The sequence below is a fragment of the Corticium candelabrum genome, chromosome 13, assembly GCF_963422355.1.
Source record: "Corticium candelabrum chromosome 13, ooCorCand1.1, whole genome shotgun sequence".
Taxonomy (NCBI): Eukaryota; Metazoa; Porifera; class Homoscleromorpha; order Homosclerophorida; family Plakinidae; genus Corticium; species Corticium candelabrum.
The window spans coordinates 2,715,817-2,742,500 of record NC_085097.1 but is presented as its reverse complement, the minus strand read 5'-3'; the positions used below and the strand labels follow the sequence as shown (position 1 = coordinate 2,742,500).

Below are 26,684 nucleotides of genomic sequence, written 5' to 3'. Positions count from 1 at the left end.
TGGCAAGGATTTGGCTACTAAAATACACGTAATAAAGCAAAATTACTTAATAATAAAGTGTTAACATTGATGCATTAACTTAATAAAAGTATGCAATAAGTGATAGTTGATCATTTTTATATTAATTTATGAGAGTAAAAGAATGCCTAAATATGTGTAACCTATTATTTATTATATAGACAAATTGAGCCACAGTCTGATATAATCTGTGTATTACTAATACACCCAGAACAGCATCCAAAAAGATAACGTACTACAAGTACAGTTGCCGTGAAATCATTTGCCATAATTTAAGAAGCAAAACATAGAGAATTTTTCTTGTTTTACCAAAGGCTAAGTATGGCATGTTTGTAAATAAATCTACGATACTGTATAAATGCTTGTCCGTTGTTGTTTGGAATATCCATTACTTTACAAAACAAAGTTTGTGGAAGATGAATGCCAATCTTTTACAAAATTTAAAACTTAAAATGTTATTCCTCGTTGATATAAATAAAAATCCAATCAATCAAGTAAATACAACATCTAAACGAAATAAAGCTGGTTGCTAAATATTGCTTTACGAAATCTATTTTAATTTAGAATTGTTCTACAATAAAATCCCGGATGCTCACCTCTGCTTTCCCTCACGTCGATTGCATCAGATTGTTCATCGTCGAGAGGACGAGATAAGAGTTTCCACAGATGCAAGTAAGGCTTTTTTAGCGATTCCACAAAGGCAGGAAACGCTTCAGGACCGCGTTTGGGCAGTAACCTCAAGAACTCTCTTACTCGGTCTTTTCTCGTTATACCGGCGACGATTCGTTCGTTGTCGTCGTCTGTGATCGTTGATTTTGCTATCAGGTGATCGGCGATATCTCTGTATTCAAGGTCGTCGAGTATAGCTTCACGATAGAATTGCAGCCTCGTCCTGTGCTCGTCCTGCATTTTGATCCGGGTCATCTGGAGGAAGTGAATGTCACGCGACCACCAAAGCGGCAGATGACCTTCACCCAATCAGCGTACTTATCAATACTAAACAACAATAATATATTTATGTTTGCAACAATTGTAGTTTCAGCAATCAATCCCACGTCACTGATGTAATCAACTGTGAAATGACTACAATCTGCATGGTGCCCTGCACCGAACCTTCTATGTCACTGCGGTGTTGCTAGCTAGAGATCAAAACTGAAAAACTCCAATCGAGCCGAACGAGGCTCTCTAACATCACTAATGAATTAAATTCAACTAAGAAGCTTGACTTCAGAACTCGAAGATACCGAAGACTACAGCATGCAGACGACATGCAGAATCACTGTAACTTTGTTACTAAGTTGCACTATACATTCGGTCCATACTCGTTGAGGTTTTAACTTAACTTAAACAATATGCGAGTTTTAGTATCTAAACATACATACACATTCCAATACCGACTACCAGGATGCCGCCCCCAGAGAGAGACTATTCAATGGCTTGATACGTGCACTTCTGCCCCTTGAAACCCAACGACAACTAAAAATTACAGCGACCGTCGTTCGAATAGGTTAGCATCATTTCGTTACCATGCATTTACCACAACTGTTTAGTTGATAGGCCCGTCGAAGCTTGCACATGTGCACGCTCCAGTGTAAACGCCGAGTATCACATCAAGACTCGAAAACCGTTGCGTATAGAGATTTAGAAGAGGCGTTGCAGCTCAAATAGAAGACAAGTACCGCTCCTCTTGGCATGAACGTGCTCAGCAACATTGTCTAGAGAATGTATATATGTATGCATGCATGGGTGTCACCACGGAACTGGAAAGCAAAGCGACGCCAATGACAAGTTAACATGTTTAACGGACCAAAAACTACCTGTCAACAGACACAGACAAATAAAATGGATATACTGACGCACAGATAGCTACAGTAAGAGGATGTGGTCACGTGATCGACTTCACGCCTGGAATTGTCATACGGGCACAGGACAAGACTAGCGCGCGAGTTTGGGCCGAGGCTAGTATTTGACTATCTCTCACAGTCACACACAAACTAAAGGTTTCATCTCAACAAAGACTAACTGTAACATTGCCACACTGTGGCCGCAATCCTAACCCTATAGGGTATAGTCACCGCTACCTACAACAGTAAAAAGTGCTGCGTGTTACCTCTTTCTTTCCTATGTTCGTTCTGCCTTGAAAAGATTCGGTGGCGACGGCGGCAAGTTGACCAACCTTGGAAACAAATGAAGTAGGTTATCAAAAAAAAAGGGAAGCCGTCACTGATATAGTCACACAAACAGAACAGCTAAACTCATACACAGTACACTTACCAAAATCAGTAGCAATCACAGTAAACGATTATTACTGATCACAATGTCATTGATATAATGCATGCAACAAAAACTGGAATGACTGATGAAAAGTCCATGCAGCACCACATATATATATATATATATATATATATATAGAGAGAGAGAGAGAGAGAGAGAGGAGGAGGAGGAGGAGGAAGACGGGGAGGGGAGAGGGGAGGGGAGGGGAGAGGGGAGGAGATAGGAATAAAGGGGTAAAGGGGAATAAGAGTAAAGGTGTAGGGGACAGAGAAAGAGGGAAAGAGGGGATGAAGAAAAGAGTGGAGATGGGGAAAGGGGGAGGGGAGAAGGGAAAAAGGGAAGAGGGGGAAAGAGGGAGAGGGGAGAGAAAGAGGGAGAGAGGGAAAGGAGAGAGGAAGAGAGGAGAGACGGGGATAGGAGAGAAAGAGGGGATAGAGATAAAGAGTAGAGGGGATAGGGGTGTAGAAAGGATGGGGTAGGGAGGAATAAGGTAGAGGAGTAGGGGAGAGGGAAGAGGGAAAGAGGGGGAGAGAGGAGAGAAGAGAGGGAGAGAGGAGAGAAGAGAGGGAGAGAGGAGAGAAGAGAGGGAAAGAGGGGGAGAGAGGAGAGGGGAGAGGGAGAAGGGAGAGAGAGGGGTAGGGATAGAAGGAGATAGGGATAGAAGGGGATAGGAAAAGAGGGGGAGGCGGAGAGAGGGAGACAGAGGAGAGAGAGAGGAGAGGGGAGAGAGAGGAGAGGGGAGGTGGAAAGGGGAGAGGGAGGAGAGGGAAAGGTGGAGAGGGGGAGAAGGAGGAGGAAAAGGAGAAGGAGGAGGAGGAGGAGGAGGAGGAGGAGGAGGAGAGAGAGAGAGAGAGAGAGAGAGAGAGAGAGAGAGAGAGAGACAGACAGAGACAGAGACGTAAACTATACTGTTACAAAACGCAATACAAGCGTGTATGTTGTATCAGTAAACGTCTATAGCATATAGCATATTTCTGGAAAATTCCGGAAACTGCATGCCAAATCCTACTCAACTCGGTCTTACATTCGAGCACAGCCTACTATTCTTCAAATGCCTTACAGCACCGTCTTTATATTATTTCAACCAAGCTAATTAAACCGTGTTGCTAGAGAAACTGTGACATCATTAGGGTAAAAAGCATGCGCAATAAACGGCTCTTTCAGTGACCGGACCAGCTACTGAATAGGTCTTGCATTACAGCACCCTCTACCATTTTTGTACACCCTACTCCACCCGGTCTAATATTACCCTCGAACTTCCAACGCGCGAACTAGAGTCTGGACCAGAACGGTACAGTACTAAAATGATTTTGAAAATAGCCTTCTAAGCCAATCAACGTCTTAGACCTGGAATGTTGGCTCTAAATTCTGATTGGTTTAGTAGTAATTAGTTATGCTAAGTGCACTAGTACTGATTACGCACATGTGTAGGCGCTAACTGCACGCCAGGAGGCGCTAAGTGCACGCTAGAGTCCTGAATAGAGACTCTGGTGCATGCACTCATCTTAGTTTAGTTTCAGCTTCAGTTCTTCGATCTTTTCAAGCTTGCGGTGAGAGGATATGCACAGCAGTGTCGCTAGACCATCACCTTTGACAACTGGCCGAACGGTGGTCTCGCTAGTCGAGCCGTTAAGACCAGCGTTCTGCCGCAGATTCGAAGAGTCGTCGTTTCATGCCGTCCACCAAGATATCGCTGCAAACACGGCAGATGTCTCTTCTTTGTTCGTGAGATCCCATGACATTTATATTATGTGCTAAAGTCTGCTCTGCTACAGAACACCTGCTGTACACGTACTGGCACCTGCTAATTGACATGAAGAGCGTGAGAAGAGGGATGGACACATACGTGGGATTGTAGACGTCTGGTACGACGCTCAGCGCATGCGCTACATTCCAATTGGCCGGTCGTTGGTCCGGCCGTAAGCATGCGCACCTGGGGTAAAAAAGTTTCACGCCTTCCCATCCCACAAGATGTATGTGGCAGTATGACATACAGACAACGTAAATAGTAGAATTCTCAACATGCACTTTGACATACCTTCGAGACTTTGGTTGCTTTTGTTTTGGTAGACAGTCGTGCCATGGTATTGGGTTATGAAAGGATGACTGGCGAGGTGACCGCCCACGTCTCTTGCTTGCTAACCAATCATTGTATGCTTGCTCACTTTCAATTCGTCGTTGATACAGTGCGTCTTCCTACAACTCATTTACACACAGTGTAGCCAATGAGATCTCTGCACATGTGTCAGCGATAGTATTGGGAGTACAATTAGGTGTGCATGCATGTGGTGTGTGTGTGTGTGTGTGTGTGTGTGTGTGTGTGTGTGTGTGTGTGTGTGTGTGTGTGTGTGTGTGTGTGTGTGTGTCGGTTCTCAACCGCAATGGCAAACACGTAAGGCACCTTTTTGGAAAAGAAAATGTCCTAATAGTTTTGTGGGTAGCCACTTTGCTCAGCTGTACACCCTGTAATGGCTTGATTGAATGTCAAAAATTTGTCAATTCTTTCTTTTTGCCCAAAGTTGGTACGTCTCAAGAAAGGCGCGCGCAGATACACCAGGCACTCGACAAATAGTTGCGTTGGAACGGATATTTAGTGCAGCCTTGTGTTAGGTAGTCCTTGTTGGCATCAGATGGTATTGACATGTGACCATTGGAGCTAAAGTATTTGCAGACGTCTTCTTTTACCTCACGCGTTGCGGAAATCTCCAAGATCACTTGGTGGTCTGCGAGTACAAGAGTCTCAAAGTCACAGGATGAGTATACAGACCTGTCGCACTTGCGAATCTTAGGATTTGCAAGTACAACAGTCTGGCCGAACAGTTGTTGCAATATGGACAGATCATCGTTCACTCGTAAATTGAAGGCGCAATGGTCCAGGTCTAGAGTAGAAGGATGGCAAAGGTCTTTAAACCCTGATAACGTCGACAAATTAATTTTCTTTGTACAATTGTTAGTAAGTAGGAACATGTCAGTATAATCTACCTATAAACCAATTTTCAAAATTGTAAATAAAATTTGACAATATAAGGGAAAAACTTGTATGTTTCGACTAACATACGGGTGTTCCACTTTGGTTAAACCTCAATAACGGCGACAAATTAATTCTTTTTGTACAATTCTAGTAAGTAGGACGATGTCAGCATAATCTACCTATAAACCAATTTTTGAAAATGGTAAATAAAATTTGACCATAATAAGGAAAACTTATAGCAGACCCCTAAACCGGAAGTTGTGGTCAATCAATTAGGTAAAACTATATATTCATTTCCGGGTAACTTCCTGTGTTTGGTGTATTACTTCCTGTGTGTCCTGCTTACTTCCGGAAAGAAAGGCTGGTAGAGTTGCTTAATTTGTTAGGGTTACAGTAGGCATAAGTTGCTGGACATTAGGATTAGTTGCTTTGGGTTACCATTACTGCTTTCTGTTGCTAATTATAGAAGACACATTAAACAGCTCGACCAATTTCACATGCGATGTCTTGGCAAAATTGGAAATAACATGGCAAGACATGATACCCAATACCGAAGTTCTGAAGAAATGCAACATGCCTGGAATTGAGGCTCTACTACTACAAGCTCAACTTTGATGGTGTGGCCATCTTGTTCGAATGAAGGATGATAGAATCCCAAGGGCAGTGTTTTATGGTCAGCTGAAGGAAGGTCTAGAACAGCAGGTGGTCAGAAATTGCGCTTTAAAGGCACATTCAAATCCAATTTGAAATCTCGTAATATCGATATATCCAACTGGGAAAGCTATGCGTCAAACAGATCTCTGTGGAGATCTTATTGCAAAAATCTTTAGATCATTTTGAAGACCAGCGTTTGAAAACACTCCAACAAAATAGGCAGGAACGAAAGACGATCTCCAAGAGTGGGAACTTCACATGCGAAGTTTGTGGATGCTCCTGCACGGCACACATTGGTCTTTGGAGACACAAGCAAAGCCATAAATGAGTTTGGTCGTGTCGACCACTCACTCCACCGTGTGTGTGTGTGTGTGTGTGTGTGTGTGTGTGTGTGTGTGTGTGTGCGTGTGTGTGTGTGTGTGTGTGTGTGTGTGTGTGTGTGTGTGTGTGTGTGTGTTAGTGTGTGTGTTTGTCACTCTGTGTGTGTCACTGTGGTGTGTGTGTGTGTGTGTGTGTGTGTGTGTGTGCGTGTGTGTGTGTGTGTGTGTGTGTGTGTGTGTTAGTGTGTGTGTTTGTCACTCTGTGTGTGTCACTGTGGTGTGTGTGTGTGTGTGTGTGTGTGTGTGTGTGTGTGTGTGCGTGTGTGTGTGTGCGTGTGTGTGTGTGTGTGTGTGTGTGTGTGTGTGTGTGTGTGTGTGTGTGTGTGTCTCACTCTCTGTGTGTGTCTGTGTATGTGTGTGTGTCTGTGTGTCTGTGTGACTGTGTGTCCACATTCTCACATACTGCATATACCTCCCGTGCTGCCTGCTTCAACATTTCACCATGTTTCTTCTCGTCCTCCTTTCGTTTCCTTTCAACCCACTCTGCAAATTTCTGCTCTGACATACTACTTATTAACGCTTGCTTCTACACAAAAAATCTATTTCAAACACCAGTAACATCTCTACTCACTCGCCTACTTGCCTGTTCCTTCTCATGTCTCTTCATACGTTCTAACTGTCTTTCTTTACGTTCCTGTTCTTTGTGTTTCTTCTGTTTCTCTTCAAGCCACTGTTGTATTACGTTATCTGATCGTTTCTCCTTTTCTCGATCATCATGTTGTTTAAGAAGGGTAGTCCGACATAGTTCTTGCTGGTTAGCAAAGTATAATGATGTCAATGACACACGCATATCCAATGGATGCATAGTATTAATATTATAAGTTCATGCAATTACAACTTGTATGGGAGGGAGGCTTTAGCCAATAAAACTCTTTTGACTTGGCAAAGACTCATTGGTGTCCACACAAACTAACAGTAAGAGACCAATTTACCGACATGGATTAAAATAATTTATTACAATTTTGGTTTTGATGTCACAACATCATAGATTTTCGAGAGATGCTTATAGTATCCATCGTTCTCATCAGACACTGATATGTAGCTGGAATCTTCCTATGATGTAATTTTCTCACACCTATCACTGCTTACTAACTTAGACAGAGTGAAATATAACGATCGGTCATCAGTATTTGACCAACCAACTGATGTTCATGACCGACCACAATTTTGCTTTGATCGGACATACCAACATGATTCAGTGGCATAGCTATGGGGAAGGGTTCTTGGGGTTCAGTGTCTCCAAAAGTTATGGGCGTGGTTGCTCATCTGTTTCTATAGTCTAATAGAGTGATTTTATGTACATAATTATACACATTACAGCACAAAAATGATACGTTGTCAGTTTGTAAATCTATACGTATACAGTTAATTTTGAACAAATTAATATTAATAATGAACCCTCACAAATTTCTCTGGCCACCACTGCATGATTGGTCATCAAAGGGTAATAATTATTGCACGGATGGTAGGAAATCAATGAGCAACCCAAACGTCTAGACAACACGATACAATAGAGTTGATGATCACCAGACATGTGAGAGCATACATAACAATACTGTAATACTGTTAACAGTTGATATTTGATAGCAAATAAATACAGTAGTGAATATGATGCAACAAATAAAAAATTGAACTAAATGTTGATATCAATAATTACAAGAAAGGATTGTCAAATCAAACAAGAATGAATGCCCAAAGTTTAAAATGTCAGGTCAACATCTTTTGCTAAAGCACGATGTCCTACTAAAAGTTTGCCTTATATTCCTCTCTGAATCTATGATCTATAATTAATTTCAATATTGTATACATGCAATGAGAATCAAATCATTTACAAGGTCATTACTGTAACAGTACATTCACTCTCAGTCACTATAACTTACTACTAACCTTTTTTCTTTTCTCTATTTGTTTCCTATGATGCTCCTCCTTGGCTTTATTCAAAATCCACTGTTCCCATGGAGACAGAACTAATTTAGTTTCAGAGGAAAATTCTGCATTAATGCGACTTCCATTGACTTGCTTCTTCTTTTGCAAATCAAAACATTCCTGAAACGACAAGTGTACAAGTATCCTCTCAGAATTGTTAACAAAGCTTAGCTGCTAGAAAGAGACAACACAAAACTCAATCACTGTAATGCCCAACCATTTCCACTAATGCAAACTACACTAATCTAAATAAATGTTGCATGTGTTATATCTTCAATATCAAACACTGTTGTCACATTAAAAATACTTAATTCAACTGGAATGCATCATAGCAGTTCCAAGCAATGTTGTGATCAGAATTTCTAAAACAATAACTTTCTCTGCGTGTACCATTTAGAGACATTCAAATAAAGCAAGTGGCGGCAACAACAAACGTTGCTACAAAAGAAGTCTTTATCAGCACTGTAAATTGTCAACACAACTTAACAAGAACACGCAATTTGCCAATAAGTAAACGTTGGATAGGCTAGAATTGAAAATTACTGCAAATGGCAACACCAACCTTGTCTATCAAAACTACTACATTGTCTATTGGTATGAACGTAGTGGTCCACATCTGTGTCACATATCGGGTCAATGTCTCCTTGTCTTTTAAATACTAAAATTATGAGTATGGGTATTTCATCTAGTGCAGTAAATTTAATTTATTGCAATAGATGAACTACCTATTCATTCTAAATCAGTGGTGTTCTACACTGACAGTTCATTGAATCAATCTATTGTTGCAGTAAATTCTGGAAAAAAAACTAAAAAATGTTAAATGATAGAAGTAATTCTCAGTATTTATTCTCCAATTTATATTAAGCAGATAGTTTTCTTCAATGTGTTGATAGCAGCTGATTCGCTGATATGGTATTGAGTGTGTCATGATGTCAAACACAATTCTTAGTCAAGACGGAGTCAGCAACAATACAACTCTGTCTGTTTGTGTTGGTACCTGCACGTGTCTGTCTGTATTTAGTTTGTCCATGAGGTTGTCTGTATGACGTCTGGCAACGATTTTTGTGTAGATCATGTAAATGCTTTCTGTTCCTGTCGGTAAACCGTAAATAAACCGACAACATTACACCACTGTCTGAAACCTGTCTTCCATGCTGCAGTTGCAAGAGTTTCAAACTGTTCGATGATGCACTTCTATCCCCTGCAATAAACTCATGCCGTTTGACGTATGTTGACAGAAACTAGACTCAAAATTTTTAACAACCTGACAACAAATCTGAAAAACTGGCGAGAGAGTCTTTTTCGCTAAGGTCGAACATGATGGAAAACCGCCGCTAAAGCCCGGATAAGTACTCGGATTTCCGTAACATCGCGCGTCAAAATTATTATACACACAAGTGCAAAATTACCGATATTTAATGGTTTGACCAACTTAGGTATTTCTAATATATACAAGTAACACAGATACCATGGCGATGGTTATATGACTAAGTCATCAATCATCAACCTCCCAGTTTCACGTAATTCTTGATCTCTTGTTGATCGTCACAGAAGCTCATTGCATGCATGGTTGCATGCATATGTGTGCTAGCCTCTGCATGCTAGTTCTTTGATTTTTGCCTAGACACCCATTTTACAGCAACTACATATACGTGTAGTAGTGGTAGTAGTAGTTGTTACAGAAACAATTTCGATGTTAATATAATCTAATATTTAAATTTTAAAGTTACTGTCTTAATTGTCAATTGACAGGTATTTGATTAATCGTAATTACTAGTTTTTTTATTTATTGAGAGAAGTGAATCAAATGGCCTTGCTGATTTCCAATATCAACTGTGTAGCTGATGTTACAGAGCCTTGACATTCAGTAGATAAATTCATAACGTAAAACCATTGAATCTAAATCTAGATGTGCAAAACATCTACTGCAATTGACTATTACTACAACTTTAATACGATAATACGCTTTATGGTTTGCTAGCAGTCAAATACACTACAAACAGCAGACACATCCAGTTACTTAATAACTAACAAGTAATCCCTAATAGATGGCAAGTTGAGCTTTAAACTTTCACACCATCTGCAGTTCTTTGTATGATTTGCCCGTATCTATCTTTTTAGTACGTTTCTTATACTTGTACATGACAACGCCAAGTGTGACAATGAGACCAACAACAATCAACAAACAGACGCCACCTCCAACCAAAAATAGCCATCCTAAGAAATCACACAATTGATATCTATGCTGTATATGTAACTGTCATACATTCATTCCAAAACAAAAATTGATTACCATGTCCATGTTTATGACCATCGTGATCATCGTGATCATGACCATCGTGACCGTCATGACCTTCACCATACTCATCAAGGTCACCACTATCGTGTCTCCAACTGTCTTTACCATCAAAGTCTCCATTCATGTCTTCTGGTCGTTTATGATGATCACCATGGTGATGCCTAGAATTATGATCATGGTCATGGTGTTCTCCATCATGACTAAACTCATGTCCACGCCCTGCATCAAAATCATCATGTTGGCTACCATCCCCGTCAACGGGAGGAAAGTCTGCGACAACCAAAATATAGTCAATACAAGCACAAGTACATACCAAGACAAAGCAAAATACCTGTGCTAATGACATCGGCATTTGCAACCAAAGCTGAAACATTAGAAGCAGCTATTTTAGAATAAATTTGCATAAATACACAGACGAGAGATGGCACCTCCTGGCGCAAACATTTACATTAGCGATGGCGCCAGGTGGTACAACGTGACTCACACCTCGTTTCAAACAAACTACTTGCGAAGTCAAATTTCCAGCTGCACGTACACCTATGCACGACCTGCTCTAATCATTAATCAGCGTCCTATAAATAATAGGTACCAGCTGCAGGATCTCTAGCTAGCAACAGATCTACAGACTCTTTATCTAGGCTGGGATGAGCGTACAGTAGACTAGACTAGTTTACTTACCCGATGCCAGGATAGCAGAAACGATGCACAAGACCGAGAGGCAGCTCATGTTGACGGCGGGAGTGAACGATGCAATCTGAGTAATGGGCAGGTCGGCACGCTTTTATTTGCCAGTCCTCCTTCGCACTAGCGCGTTAGGTTGCTACACCACGTGCGCTAGTGGTCACGTGTGTGTGTGGTTTGGTTGGGAGTGGTGTACCAGATCGTACGGGCCACCAGAGCCGTTCTTCGTAATGCTACACGCCACCTAATTAAAAATTAATACGCCACGGCGTAACACATGTTCACTGATTAACTAATTAAGGCAAATACGAGACCCGGATGTGAGTCTCTTTCTCACCCTTCTAACTAATTTACATTCAAGCTGCAAAGCTATGGCAGCGGAGGGTTTGCACTCGGCCACTGTAGTGCTTCTTCCCTAGTTGACTAGAGAACACACCACCTAATTAATCAATTAACTAATATTGATTGTTAACCCCACATCACCTGCATGCATGATTAATATATTGATTCCAAGCGACCGTTGATTGATCTCCCTTTCCTTATGGCCTCCATTCCAACACTTGTGTTGATGTCGACATTCACATTCTGAGTGTAGATGTCCTACAATCGTGTTTCTGTGTACAATAACAGACACAAGACAAAACCCTCGATTCAATTGCATAAATTCTATATACTATCTAATTGACAACACGACCGTTTGATGCACTACTACAAGTACTGCTCCCTACAAGATAGAATTTGACTTCACAGTAATCGGTCATGCAAATTTTGTGTCACGTGATAGACTTCATTCCTTATCCTTTGCCCGGTTTGATGCTTTCTCAGCTGCTTTCTCAGCTGCTTTCTCAGCTGCTTTCTTTTGCTCAGGCACAGGAGCCACTGACCTAAAATATAAAATGCTGTTGTTATCATAATAATTAATATCAAGTAGCTAAATACATGAACCATGTGTCTAGTTGATATTAATAGTTTAGTCTATACATGTTGATATAACTACCATGCCTAACATGACCGACCTATTTGTCATACTGATAGAGAGACACTTACTTCTTCCTCTCAGTTACTGTGGCCAAGACAGCTCTTGTTGAGATTATCAGTACAGCTGCTGTGAAAACTGACATGAGAAAGGGCATGGGTGGTACACCAATGAGGAGACGACGAACTGCTCGTAGTGACACACTGATAGTATCTTCCTCAATCACAGTGTCTGGTTTTTGAACCTACAATGAATTATGATTGCTGACTGTGTATACACACAGACATGCACACTCACATGTACACACACACACACACACATGGAAACATGCATGCATGCACTCACTCACACACACACACACACACACACACACACACACACACACACACACACACACACACACACACACACACACACACACACACACACACACACACACACACACACAAACACACGCACGCATGTGCACACACACATACACAAATTACCAAAAACTTGACAAACAACAAACAGACACTTATGCAAACCAACAATCACATGTCCACCCAACCCACATTGTAATGAAATCCATAATTGTATTTCAAAAAGGCTCGCATTGACTCAACTTCCTTTGTAACAATAGGAAGATAGATTTCTCCCTCATCTCTCCACCACCATGCCCTACACAGAAATACAATCAACAACGGTGTAAAATGGACACAAGAAAAATCGTAATAGTAACTCTGTGTCATTCCCAGCCGCAGTGTAGTGATAACGATAACGAGATATCCGCATGTACTTTGGTGGAGCATCAGGAAATGGATTGACTCCCATTAGATCCAAGACTATAATAATGGTTGAAATCAATAATATGATATTGACACACACACACACACACACACACACACACACACACACACACACACACACACACACACACACACACACACACACGCACACACACACATGCACACACACATGTACACACACACACATGCACACACACACACACACACACACACACACACACACACACACACACTACCTGGTTGTGAATTAAACAGCAGGTGATAGACCAAATTAATTAGCCACGGATTATGCTCATAGTGACCCAACGCTGCAAACCACATTTGCCAGTCCAGACGTGGCTGGTGTGGAGCTAATAAAGACAGACAATCACTATACATCCAAGACATCAGTATCATAGCAAACACAATTTTACCAACAAGCGGTGGATACTCATACATGTCTCCCGGTTTGTACAGAAAGTCATATTCCTATACAAACAAATTCAAGTCGACTCTCACAAACGCATTAAACATTATGACTACGTAACATAAATGTCACAAAATGTATTTGCCATACATATTACATATATAGTAGTATTCTTCTCTGTGTATCTGTAAGCCTCTCTAGTTATCTGTCAAAGCTATCTCTCTACAGTAAAACAAGTCTCACATCCATTAGGCTTGAGGGTCTTTAACAAGCAATTCTAGACAGTAAAAAAAAAGCTAGACCAACTGGCCTTTTCAATGCTCAAGTTTTTGAACCAGCCAAAATACTACTAAAAGCAATGACCACGTGACGCTTGAGCATGCGCAGTTCTTGATGTGTAGACTGCTGAGAAGACTGACTACAAATGACACAGATATGGTAGTGTACCAAAAGAAATAAAGAAATGCTGAAGCGTAGAAATGGCATCCAGGTTGGGGGCCCTACTTTAAGGGGTGATAATGGCCCATCAGCCATTTTGTAAGTTCTTGTAATAGCATTTGCATAAGTGTCGCCTTGTGTACCAAAGATGTCTGCATGCAAGTGTAGCTATTGTACTGTCGTCTACTACAGCTCCTCATTTTCTTCCAGTTGTAGTCGTTTTAATGATGACCTATCTAGTACTGTATTTATAAAGCTGACATTGTCTGTCTGTCTGTCTGTGTGTTCGCGATACGCGGCGATGCTTTTGTCCGTTCGCAACCAAAATCGGTATGCACACTCAGTACACAAAGGGGAAAATTTGCATGAAAAAATTTCCAAAAAATTGTATGTGGTCCCCTCTCGAAGAGTTGACCCCATGTAAAATTTCTCGATGACGCAAACATTACATATTCCAGTTCATTCGAACACACCCACACCAGTCCTGTGTAGACTGTACGTGTCATCGTCCTTCGTAAAATCGAATATTCCTGGCTACTCTTGTAGCTAGCGCTTTCGCTTCTCTCCAAATTCTGATTGCATTTGCACCACATCCAACCTACACGTTTTCTGTACTAAGCGCTAGACGGGAGTGTGTCGATTTCTATCGGAAAAAGCACAAAGAGCAAGATTCAAATTCATTCAGCACATCGGGACCTCGCAACAAAGATTGCACGTGGCGTGTCCACACACGCTCAGACTGCGTCTCTTATATCAGAACATTACAATATCTTGCCTGTACGAAGGACGAGCTATGTATCTATTATATATAGATATATAGTGAAAGTAGGCTGCTGATTGGGGGGCATGGCCCCAGTTGTTCCTTCATATACATATACGTCTATGCATATCCCATGACAATGACACCTGCAGAGTTTTGGATATGTATTGCAGCATGTACCTACTCCTTCTTCAGCAAGTAAATTGTTGCACATGTGCACATCAAACATAATCTGTATTGTGGTCAAGCTCAAAACTGGACCACTGAATGCAGTCCTGAAAATAATTAATTGGTCTGGCCTAATTAAACTCATCTGTTCTGCCACTCTGCTTCTCAATATGCCTGTTTGTCTGTTTGTCTATTCATCTCTCTGTCTGTCAATTTGTCAATCAACACGTGCCTTGTCATTTGATTCAAGAGAAACATGTCTCAAAAAACCACCTCCATCTACAACTTTAGATAACTGTTAACTAATCAACTTCAAAACATGTGTCGTTAGCATCAAATACCTTTGTAGCAAAAACAATTGCAAAGAATAGCACTCAACATACTCCACTGTATTGTGTATGAAGTGATCCAGTCTAGATGTTATTACATTAGTTTTCATGATATACACTACAACTCCTGCTTATCGAACAAATATATTTCCGTCTGAAAAGCCATGTCTTTCACGTGTTTACCGAGCGGCGTCATTCCAACATTGAAACATGTGAACCTACTCCAAAATTGGAACCCTATTGAGGACACTTTTACATCTAATCATTAAATGTGTAAACATTTTGAGTCGTAGTCGACCCAATATTGGTGTATACTAATTAAATAAATATTTGAAAATTATGTACTTGACTGTCAATGTATTACTGAGCCTCAGGGTAGTAACCACACCATCATTTCAATTATCCGGAGTTTCGATTATCTGAACAATTTGGCTACCACCGAAAAAGTCCAGATAATCAGAGTTGTACTGTATCATGATGGTATTACACACCCTCTGCCTCTGTACCTGTCTGTCTCTCTAGCTAATAAAAAATGTTAATGAGCAGTGACAAACATTCTACTGATTACCAATCATGTGACTGTAGCTATCATACAATAAGAGTCAATTAATTAATGAAAGAGTATCACAGTATGATATATTTCCCAACACTTTGGCCGTTGATCTACCCTTCGACTGTCTAATCTGTTTAGTACATACTCATTTCAAGATAGATACGCTCTCTTATACCCCAAATCACTGTCTACATATGAAACTGTCACACAGAAACCAACATTACAAAGTCATGTGCACCGACCTTCCAGCCACTCTCCAGTTCATTACTGCCTTCAATGACTAGCTCAGGTCGGCCACCGACTCCAGTCATACTAAACACGCAAAAATCTCCAAATTCTAATTAATCACACATAAGCACAAATCGCACCGCCTAAATAATCCATATGAATTAGTAATTTCAAGATATTCTGTGTCATCATAAATTTGTTTGAAAGCTGGCCAAACGCTGTTTCGAGTACTTCTATCAAGGACGGTATGAGGAACCTGACAACAGAATTACATAACAATTGAATTATACTCATACACGTCTCTGCAGTCAAATGTCGATACCAGACTAATGCCGAACATAGTAACAACAACTACAATAAAGAATGATGTCTGTAGCAATGACCATACTCGATCAAAGACACCACACTCCTTCGTCAGTGATCTAACAAGAAAAACAAACATAGACGTAGCACAAAGGTAATCAATACAAACAAAGAAACAAGCAATCTTCAACTTTGCACAAACATGCAAATGTACAGTATAAATGGTTATTTGTCTGCTAGATTTATTTGTGCGATTTCTGTATTTTTCCCTGACCGCACCACAAATTTATCTCCGCACTCGTAGCACCCACCTACCATGTCTATTTCTACAATCAATAATCACATGTCCTTCAGACATCTTGCAGCCATCTGGGCCGCCGTCTGAGCCAAGTCAATACGACATTATTTTCAACGAAGAGAACCACAACATGCTGGCGAGTTTCTATTGCCAGTTTCGAGAGAGAACACAGTGGGGACAGAATCTTCCACTCTGACTAAGGCAACAATCGAGGCAGCATATAAAGAGGTGCGTCTCGTCCAGCAGCCAAAGTGTAGGAAGACAGAGTTAATCTTTTCTTACAACAAAGAGATATGCGTAGCAATTGGAAAATTTGCCAGCATCTATGGGCCAGGATAGCTGTTTACCTTTGAATTGTACGTGTTCCTAGTTTTTTTACTGGCACTTTTATAAGTGTATCACACATTTAAACTCAGCATATGAAAAAAGGCCAAATTCCTGGAAAGTGCACAAATTTAGAGTCGGAAAATTAAACAGTTATAATACGGTATTTGAATTTAAATCAACAAACATCACACAAGTTTAGAGCAAAGAGCAAAAATAGAATGCTGACTTTTTCACTAGAGAAACGTACGTCACTATGTGAAACTAGTTCATTTTTTAATTATTCTGTCAAAACATCTCGTGAAACGCAATAAAATAGTTTCCTGTAACAAAGTCACACACAAATGATGTTTTCACTGCACGTAAAATCAATCAGAAAGAAACTAAATTTCAACTGCTGACAACTCAAAAATCAATAAGACTGTACTTGCACTGCAAAGACTCCATTAGCCACATACTATACAGTGTGGAAACTAACGGTAGGACATACGATAATGTCTCACCAAATGTGTTGTTTGTCCGACCAAATACTGCACCAGTTGTTGGGGCGCGTTTGGACAAAACATCCACCAGTACACATACATAATAGTGTAAACCTTGTCTCTTAGCACGTGATGGCCTTTCCAAGGGTGTAACTGTTAATTTCATAAACTCAGGTCACTCCTAGCATGCTTTATCCAGGGAAACCTCGGCCACCTTTAATGCCATTTCTCCCTTGGAAGTCGGTTGTAAAAAATTACATGCAAAATGGGTGCAGTAGGGGAGGCACTTAGTTATACATGTACCACCATACAAGAATGTCCTACCTAGGCTCAGTCTGTCATCAGAGCCAAAATAATTCCCTATTTTCCACACTGCTACAGGAGCTACTACAGAAATGATTCAGACTAACTGGTGAGTACATTCACATGTCAACCATGATACCCTTTACAAGCACTTCAGTGTCCTGATGTTATCCAATCTCTTTGTACAAACACTGTCATTACATTTCCGAAGAAAGCTAACTACCACTCAACCTGTATAAGCTAACAACTCCCATCTACTTTGATCTGATTACAGTTCTGTCACCAAGCAAATCAAAGTTTTCTTGCTAGCATGTTATACATGCCAACATTGCAAAGAAACCATCATATCCACTTGTCTATCATGTCTATGGCAGTCAGACATAACTCATCCACCATTATTTTGCCAAAAGTTGAAAAAGAGAAGAACCATCAACTGTATCGTATCATTAATACATTCATGGTCATTCAAACAGCAACAGAACCAATTTGTAAAACATCTCAGTTGGCAACCACCACAAAGCATACACTCAGAGCAATACCAATTACATAATATATCCACATACCTATACAGAGCAGCAGCAATCTCTACTCCCAAAGACAAAACAGCCATGTATATTGTCCAAGGCATGATATCCTTGAGCGTATGAGAGAAACCATTAAACGTAAATGCTGTGTACAACACAAATCGTAACTCTACGTTTTAACCAACAATTTAATAATCTTACAAACAACACTGGTAATTTGCCATTGCTGAAAATCAATATCGAGGCCAAACAGCTTCCATGTATAGTAGAGTATTGTAGACATGACAATGGTGGTTATTACTTGAGAACTTCTGCGACAGATTACGTTCGTTCTTTCACCAAAAAATTTGTATGAAAGCCTCTTTGAAACCGGCGGCTCTACAGCACAATCAGAATGGATAAAGTGTTGAACTGAAACATTTTGTCCATTGCGGGTTACTCTAGCTACATATACATCTGACTGTTCGTCTGTATGTCTATGTGTCTGTCCATTCATCCATTGTCTGTCCATCAGTCTGTCTATGTGTCAGTCCATTCATCCATTGTCTGTCCATTTGTATGTTTATGTGTCTGTCCATTCATCCCTTGTCTGTCCATCAGTCTGTCTATGTGTCAGTCCATTCATCCATCGTCTGTCCATCTGTCTGTCCATCCAATTGTCATTGTCAGTATGTCTGTCTGCCAGTCTGTCTGTCAGTTCACTTGTCTGCCTGTGTATCAGTCTGTGCAATGTTTACTATTTATCTCAATTCCAATTTTCATCCAATGACCTCACCTCCATTAAACTTCCAACCAAAAATTCGATAAATGTAATGATCATCCAGAAGCGAAATACACAGCACACACGTCACCAAATTGAAAAAGTTGTAGTTTCCAGTCAGCATAATACATATCTGAAAGAAAACCTAACCAAACCAACCTCAACCCCTACATAAAAAAACAAAAAAACAAAAACGAACACAAACCTGTAAGTAAAACGAAGCAATTCGTAATGACTTGACAGGAGCAAAAAACAAGAATGTAATTGGAATCTCGATATAATACCTGCCACAAACAGCAACAACCATGTACTGTATTTTTCTGACAATGCATGTAACATATGGTAAGCAAACAGTCTTACGTTGCAACAACAGAAAGCTTCTGAAACCATTCGGGTAGTTGATGAGCATACCAAGACAATGGAGTTGGAATACACTAACCAAACGACAGTAATCTGTATGACTTGAGCCACAACACATCATAACGATAATTCTACTAGCACAAAAAATTTAATGTGCACTTAACTAAAACTGTTATCACTGAGAGTGTCATTTCTGACTAACTCAAATCCTCTACACCTACATACCTCCATCATTCCTATAATTCAGAGTATGCATGCATATGTGTAATGATTTGTGTAGTAAAATGGCCCAAAAAGATGGAGACAAACAGGGTGTCATGCCATTTTTAATTCCATGTCACATGTTTGCTTAATATCAATTTAATTGCCAATGTGATAGCCACAGCATGGAAGGGCACAGAAAAGCGTGTATCTTCTAATTTACTTTTCATGGTACAGTGTAACTGCGCATAAACTAACATGTTAAGGTCTAGGTGTATAAGGTCTAGGTGTCTAAGGTCTAGGTGTCTAAGGCTAACCCTCCATGCATCTTTATGTGAGGTACTAAGGTTTGTCCATCGAAATAAACTAAACAGCAATTTTCCACCCAAATAGCATTGGTAAATGCATGCTGAAACATCTCACATTCCAATTTGCTCAATTGTGTATATTACATTATTATGTAAATTATTATAAATTAAAGTTAAAAACAGCCACCTGTATTGCTATTAAACATCAACATCACACTAGATACTGACACCTACCTGTGACTCATAGTGCCAGTTCAAGGCTAAAACAAAAACATATGCTGGCAATTAGTCGCTCTTTCATTATTAATTGTCACTGACCTGTGAGACCCCACCACGTCGGACACTCACTTGTTAATTTCACGACACCAGATGCAAACATTAGTCTGAACAGCAACCACTTGACAAGCCACAATGTCATCCCATCATGATCCTTCGACTTCGAACTACACAAACCATAAGCACAATAATCACGTAAATGTTAATATCATATTTAATTAAAGTTAGTAATAATTAATAATTAATTGTTCAACTAATTAGATTAAAGTGATTTAATTCTATATAAAACTTACTTTATTTAATTATGTACTACAATAACACATTATATTGTAATCCAGTGCACCTACTTGTTCCAAGACTTTAGTGGAGCAACGATGATAGCTAGAAAGCCAGTCTCCAATAGCAGAATATCCCTATTACACAAAGGTTTGACAAGAGAACTCCACTCAGTTTGTCTAGTAAACTCACCACTGAAACCACATAAACACCTCGCCGTGCTGTGCAAAAAATCAATCAATTACCACCATTAAATGTCAAATTAATAAAATGCTATTGCATTAAAGTAAAATATAAAATATCATTTATTTAAATTTTTATAATTTACATAAAATATTAGTTATTATATATCATCAGTTCTATTAGAGGTCTGTCCACACTGGCAACTGGATTGTGATCGATTGAATCCAATTAGAAAACAGTAGGCATTACCTTCACGTGCACTACGAGTGTAGTCAGAACATCTAACCCTCCTCACTCTTCTTTGTTCTCACTCAATTTCAATTGCCTTACTTCGCTGTATCAAAGGTTTCCACAAGCAAAGAACCCACACATGCATAACGATCATCAGTCATGTGGTGTCCACCAAATAAGAGGCAGAGGTATCCTTTTCAAAGGGAAAAGTGGATGCTCGCTAACCCAATCGGATTACGATCCATTTCTGGTCTAGTGTGGACACGGCTTCAAGCCTTAACTTAAGTCTGCAAAAGTAAGTACACTAGAACCTCCCTAAACAGGACCTCTGAGATCCAGACGTCTCCCTACACCGGACACTTTTATCCAGCGAACATCAGATCTTGGGACTCCAAGAGGGTAAGCACTTTGGCAAGGAACTCCCTGTATAAAAACTCAATTCTCAAGCCATCTTGACTATCACGTGCCAGTGCATAGGAGAACACGTATATAACGTATGTAACTGTAGTACAAATGGTACTGTACACATAATTCAGGGTTCTCCCTAAAGCGTGGTAGCGTGGTGCTGCGCCACGCTGAGAAATCCCAACCACGTGACTGCGTCCAATCGCGCGTAAAGAAAAACAAGGGAAGATCTGGATTCTAATTGACTGCAAAAGTCGTAATTAGTCACAAAAGACCCATTGCGTGGTCAACTGGTCGCCTCTAAGAGTCTTCTACTTTTGAAGTCAATTTACGGCGTCAAAAAAGGTCTGGAATCTCGAGGCTATGCACAGTGTGTTAGTGCGTGCGTGCGTGAACGAACACAGAGATGAAGAGGAAAGTGGCCGCGGGTTCAATAACTTTGTTCTTTCCCGTATTGGGGCAAAAGTCAAAAAGAGCAAGTCCGGAAGAGGAAACCAGTTCCAGTCAAGCGGATCAAGATCAGGCCAATCACGATAAGTCAATGTCAGATTCTGCTGCTCCCGACGACGGTACGTCCAACTCCAAATCTTCAAAGCACAAACAGGGTCAGTATGATCCGGATTGGGAGAGACAATACACATGGGTTTATCCAACGAGTGATGGGAAAGGAATGTTTGTACACTATGCCAGCGCTTCAACACTCGCAATGTGCGCAACTCTTCGACAATTTTAATCTTTTGCCTTGCGTCTTGCTGCGCAGAGATGTTCTTGCACGTCATGCGGATTCCCTTATGCACAAATCAGCTGTGCTCCAAGAGCATGAGCGTTTAGCATCCCAACAAAATGGTGGGATCGTTCACGCATTTAGTGAAGCAATTTCTATGGAGAGAAAGGAAATTATAGGTGCTATGAAGTGCTTATACTGGCTTGCAAAACATGAGCTTGCCCACACAACAAAGTATGTCCCACTCTTGGAGCTAGTTCAAGACTTGGGATGTTCATACTTTGACAACTTGCGTGTTGGTGAAAACGCCATATACACAAGTAAGCGCATTATTCAGGAGTTCATTCTCCATATGGGTAGTCAAGTAGAAAGAGGTGTGGTACAGCAGCTACTTAGCAGCCCATTCATTTCTCTCTTGTGTGATGAAACTACTGACATCTCAGTACTAAAGCAGATGGTTGTGTAAGAAAAATACCTAACTGATTCTGGTGACACACGTACTGTGTTCTTGAAAATCACTGATCTAATTGATGGAAAAGCAGAAACGATCGAAAGGGCGCTACTTCAGTTTTGTGAAGCAACAGAAATCAGTACTCGAAAAGTCGTGGGATTTGGTAGTGATGGTGCTGCAGTAATGATTGGCAATAGAACAGGAGTTTCAATACGTTTGAGAGCACACAATACATATATGATCAACATCCACTGTGTTGCACACCGCCTTGCCTTGGCTGCTGCTTAATCATCAGAGTCCATCCCGTATCTCAAGAAGTTCAAGAACGCCATCCACAACCTGTACATGTTTAATCACAACAGTCCAGTTCTAATGACTGGACTTCATACAATTCAAGATGTTCTTGGTGACCCTGAAATCAATCTAAAAGAGGCAAAAGATGTTAGATGGCTATCGCACAACAATGCTGTACAATCACTGCGTCAAACCCTGACATCAGTTGTAGCAAGTCTGGAAAGGGAAGCAGCAGAACGAGGAGAACCAATGGCCATTAGATTGGTAAAACTAGTCAAGACGTATGAGTTTATTGCCAGTTTGTATCTATTTTGCGATGTTCTACCTCACGTTTGCAAGCTTTCACTTGTCTTTCAGCAGAAAGAGATAGATCTATCTGTTGCTTGCTCACAGGTCAGTGCTATTCTAGCTTGCATCAGCGTGTATGAGGACAATCCAACACCCAGCTTGTCTACTCTGGAAGCAGATCTCGGGGATCTTTGGCAGTACTAGGCATCACAGTTACACCTCACAAGAAAGCAGATGTCTCACGCAATGTCCAGAAGAAGTATATAGCAGCCCTAAAGGATCAACTTAAACACAGATTTCCAAGCACAGAGCTGCTAGATTCATTCTGCATATTTGATTCCTTCAACAAAAGGAGGATAATCTATTGCGTCTGCAGGTTCTTCTTCAGCAATATGGTGAACATGATCCTCCACTTGTTGAAGAAGATGCCTTGAAGGCTGAGTGGGAGGTATTCAAAGTTCCTTTGTCCACTTCCTATGCATCCTTGTCTCACTACCAAGTGATGAAGTTAGTTGCAGGAAACAAGACACTAAGATTACTCTACCCTCAGCTCTGCAAATTAGCCCAGATTTGCCTTATTCTGCCTCTTAGCACAGCTGACTGCGAACGAGGCTTCTCAGTAATGAAACGAGTGAAGACTCCACTGTTCAACCGCCTCAACACCAGAAATCTAGATGCACTTATAATGATTCGTATTGAAGGTCCCGATTTCTCAAGTTTTGACTTTCAGAAAGCTGTTGATGATTGGGAAAAGGTTCGAAACCGTAGGATTAATGTCTGTTGAACTTTTGTCTTGTATTTTAATTTGTAACACCAATGGTAAATTAATACACAGTTTGAAATAATCAAGAATACTATTACTATTAATTAGCAAAGGTCTGGGTCTTGCAACTACCGTCTCTGCCACGCTACTTTGAAATCCTGGGGAGAACCCTGCATATACATTACAGTGCAGTATAAATGTGTACTATACATGCATACTATATGCACAACTGGTATGATGTTCACATTAAACTGGTCTGAGATTCCAAAGATATAACCCGAGTTAGCTATCTCCATCTAGTCTCATGTAGCCAGGCCCCTTTCCGCTGCGTCATCTGGACAGCAGCTGGTCCCATACTGTGCAGATTAGAGAGGTTTGAGCGTAAAGTAGTGCAGTTCTCTTTTTGACGTGTACATGGTGACAAGTCTTAAATAAGTTGAATTAAGTAATTAAATAACAGAAGGTGAATAACATCAATAATTTAATTCACAACAATTATTTCATAAATCGATAAGTAATAATTTAATAACCAGTGCTAATAATCAATTCTTGTGTTTCTTTAAGTATTAATAAATATTGAGATACAACCAACTATGTAGTACAGTAGAACCTCACTAATCCAAACAGCCCCGTCCCTAGCCGTGTTTGGACTGGTGAAGTTGTTCGGACTATCAAAATGCATAGCCTTGAAGGTCCAGACATTGCCTTGGACTCCTGGCACATTATTTACGTATGTCTCTACATACATCTCATGTTTGTGGTAAAGGACACACCACTGCAACGACTACATACTTCTAAGTCAGGATTTAAAAATAGTCAGATACGTGCATTGCTGAATAAACTAGATTATCGTTTGTAGCAGCAACTCGGATCAGGTGGCCTAATAGGATCTGGGTATGCAAGGCTGGGCACCAAAAGTAATTTAGAGCAAGAATTCAGATCAGTGAGGTTCAGATTAGCGAGGTTCTACTGTACTTACATAATTTCATTCTGCAATCATCGTTAAAGCTGTTACTCACCTGATATAATGAATAGTAAAAATACCACATGATGGCGAATGTCAACGAGGAGCGAACTTGCTCAAAGAGAAGAACAAAGAATGCCAAAACAGCTCCCAGTAGACATATAAGATCCATTCCTGTCTCCGGACTCAGCAGCAAGTAGCCCCGTAAGAGCCACAACAACGTCGGCTTTTCCTTGAACCTTTCCCAATCTGTAGATACCTCATCTACAAGCAATCGAGTAAAAACTATTTAATGCAACTCATTCAACAATTTTACATTACTAAAATAATTGAAGCCAAACTTAATTAACTTGCCTTCTTCAATACATTAGGTTATAAAGAAACTAGAAATTCATTCTGAGAATGTCAATAAGCATAACATTGACATTGCTCTGTTGAGCCCGGTTCACAGTACGACGCTAGTACAAGCGTCATGCGATGACGATGAGCAAGTGCCAGTGTCACACTGTAAACATGTCAGCGACCGTGACGCTTGCACGATGCTCACCTAGCGTCCACGATGCTGAAATAGAGAAAAGTTCTAATCGAGCGTCCTAGCCAGAAGTGATCCAGCGCCCGATGACATCACGTGCTCTTTTGAATAAATTGAAAGTCAGTCAGAGAATGGTCAGAGCAACTAGACATATCCAGGATATTCTATTCGTTCACATGGCATTGATAGAAGACGTTTTCATTGAGTGTGTGCAGGGTTTCCCTGCATTTGGCAAGTCCAGTCAAAAGACTACAAGAACCTAAGGATGAAAAACGCTTGAGACTATGCGCAGCAGCAACAAATGCAACTCCATGTCTGTCGTGAGTACATTGTACACACGTGGTTACTTTGCAGCGCCAGACCATTGTAACAGTGTGTTCTTTGTGCGATGGATACTCGTCAGACGCAATACTGTGTAAATGGTACAGCGGCAGCATCTTCGCTGACACTTGTGACAGCGCCTTGTTAGCGTCCAGGACGCTGTGCCAGCGTCATACTATGAACCAGGCTTAATTAAGTCAATGTAACTTTCTTTTAAAAAGTTAACAGCAACTGCTTGTCAAATAAACCTTAAGTGGACTGGGTCCGAGACTAAAAATTAACTTTGGTATTACACGTAGAAGTAAATTTTGCATTCATATTCATTGTGGATGTCAAGGGATTATGTTACTACCTCAAAGCAATTTGCAACAATTCCAAACCCGTCGACTTTATTGCATAAATAACTTGTATGTGTGACACGTAGACTGCACGCGTTTCTAGGCGTGGTGCTGGTGGCGGGACAACGAGCACTTCCGGTGGCTAAGTACACGTGTCACTCTTGTACACTACAGTAGTAGTAGGTGTATGACACACAGAACGCACTGAGCCACCGCAAGCAGAGGAAAACCTGTCAACCACTACAACAGAACGCCATCACCTTGCAAAACACTATGACATCATGCGTATGTCAAAGTACTTACCTCGCATCATCAGTCTGTGCGCTGGAACCATTCCATTTATCCCATATAAACCTAATACATAAATCAAATATGCAGTTGAAGCAATGCTAAGTAGATTTTGTAAAACAGATAGTGTCACAACGAAAAAAAAAGAAAAGCAACGAGAATGACCAGCTAGACTTTTTGCAGTAACATGTTAAAACTTACCGGGCACTTGAAGATAGAGAGATAAAAATGCAAACAAGTACACAGCTCCCAGACCCCAAAGAAAGACCTGCTGAGTCGTCTTCTTTTCGCTTCCAGCCGCCATACTGATAACTTCCCGGATATTGGGATGCGGTGACGTTCGAGGCTACCACATCTGATATAGTTAAACATTAATATTTAGTTTGAATAAATTATTATATAACTTACTGTAAAATTATTATTGATATTATTATTATTTATAACTGTTAAATTATTTCAAATCCTAGATAGTATTATGATTTTCCAGATGAATACGAAGAGTTAACTTTATTTATGAGTTAACTTTATTTATTTATTTATTTATTTGATTGTTCGAATTTCTAGAGCAACGGTTTTAGAGTACAAACATACGCATGGGCATGCATTTAAATGCAGGAAAAAGATGCATCATCATATTG

General features: G+C 40.4%; 4 protein-coding genes across 4 annotated transcripts in view; all 4 read right to left on the bottom strand.

Moving 5' to 3' along the window:
* LOC134188758 (apoptotic protease-activating factor 1-like) overlaps positions 1–1,089 on the bottom strand; it is a 17,153-nt gene extending 16,064 nt beyond the window's left edge. The window contains exon 1 of the mRNA XM_062656950.1: positions 615–1,089. Coding sequence (XP_062512934.1) covers positions 615–942 — 328 coding nt within the window. The 5' untranslated portion in view covers positions 943–1,089. The remainder of the gene's footprint in view (positions 1–614) is intronic.
* An 894-nt stretch (positions 1,090–1,983) lies between these two features.
* LOC134189002 (coiled-coil domain-containing protein 34-like) lies at positions 1,984–9,551 on the bottom strand. The gene is made up of 7 exons (XM_062657227.1): positions 9,488–9,551; positions 9,366–9,424; positions 8,185–8,343; positions 6,881–7,048; positions 6,710–6,823; positions 4,331–4,488; positions 1,984–2,194 (listed from the first exon to the last, which is right to left on the bottom strand). The coding sequence occupies exons 1-7, from the start codon at positions 9,540–9,542 to the stop codon at positions 2,140–2,142; spliced, it is 768 nt and encodes a 255-aa protein (XP_062513211.1). The 5' UTR covers positions 9,543–9,551; the 3' UTR covers positions 1,984–2,139.
* Positions 9,552–10,040: 489 nt separating this feature from the next.
* Positions 10,041–11,320, bottom strand: LOC134188844 (protein catecholamines up-like). Its single transcript, XM_062657046.1, has 4 exons — positions 11,201–11,320; positions 10,854–10,886; positions 10,517–10,792; positions 10,041–10,440 (listed from the first exon to the last, which is right to left on the bottom strand). The coding sequence occupies exons 1-4, from the start codon at positions 11,247–11,249 to the stop codon at positions 10,295–10,297; spliced, it is 504 nt and encodes a 167-aa protein (XP_062513030.1). The 5' UTR covers positions 11,250–11,320; the 3' UTR covers positions 10,041–10,294.
* A 475-nt stretch (positions 11,321–11,795) lies between these two features.
* Positions 11,796–26,356, bottom strand: LOC134188749 (lipase maturation factor 2-like). Its single transcript, XM_062656936.1, has 21 exons — positions 26,248–26,356; positions 26,062–26,112; positions 24,623–24,831; positions 20,457–20,485; positions 20,336–20,401; positions 20,031–20,155; positions 19,947–19,972; positions 19,204–19,277; positions 19,049–19,127; positions 18,859–18,988; positions 18,285–18,461; positions 18,123–18,228; positions 16,172–16,271; positions 15,990–16,105; positions 15,864–15,933; positions 13,381–13,435; positions 13,204–13,317; positions 12,901–13,003; positions 12,734–12,839; positions 12,251–12,423; positions 11,796–12,087 (listed from the first exon to the last, which is right to left on the bottom strand). Exons 1-21 carry the CDS (start codon positions 26,348–26,350, stop codon positions 11,991–11,993), a joined length of 2,109 nt encoding a protein of 702 aa, XP_062512920.1. The 5' UTR covers positions 26,351–26,356; the 3' UTR covers positions 11,796–11,990.
* Positions 26,357–26,684: the final 328 nt, after the last annotated feature.

Bases quoted from the DNA above. Each gene is read 5' to 3' on its own strand.
- LOC134188749 (XM_062656936.1), bottom strand. From the start codon at position 26,350: ATGGCGGCTGGAAGCGAAAAGAAGACGACTCAGCAGGTCTTTCTTTGG. The intron at 13,436-15,863 runs GTCGGTGCACAT...TTGTTTGTATAG, and splicing joins AACTGGAGAGTGGCTGGAAG to GAATATGACTTTCTGTACAA. The intron at 13,004-13,203 runs GTAGTGTGTGTG...CCATTATTATAG, and splicing joins GCTGTTTAATTCACAACCAG to TCTTGGATCTAATGGGAGTC.
- LOC134189002 (XM_062657227.1), bottom strand. From the start codon at position 9,542: ATGTTCGACCTTAGCGAAAAAGACTCTCTCGCCAGTTTTTCAGATTTG. The intron at 9,425-9,487 runs GTTGTTAAAAAT...AGTTTATTGCAG, and splicing joins TTTTTCAGATTTGTTGTCAG to GGGATAGAAGTGCATCATCG. The intron at 2,195-4,330 runs GTATGTCAAAGT...TTTGTTTCCAAG, and splicing joins AAGCAACCAAAGTCTCGAAG to GTTGGTCAACTTGCCGCCGT.
- LOC134188844 (XM_062657046.1), bottom strand. From the start codon at position 11,249: ATGAGCTGCCTCTCGGTCTTGTGCATCGTTTCTGCTATCCTGGCATCG. The intron at 10,793-10,853 runs GTATTTTGCTTT...TGGTTGTCGCAG, and splicing joins TGCCGATGTCATTAGCACAG to ACTTTCCTCCCGTTGACGGG. The intron at 10,441-10,516 runs GTAATCAATTTT...GTGATTTCTTAG, and splicing joins TGGTCATAAACATGGACATG to GATGGCTATTTTTGGTTGGA.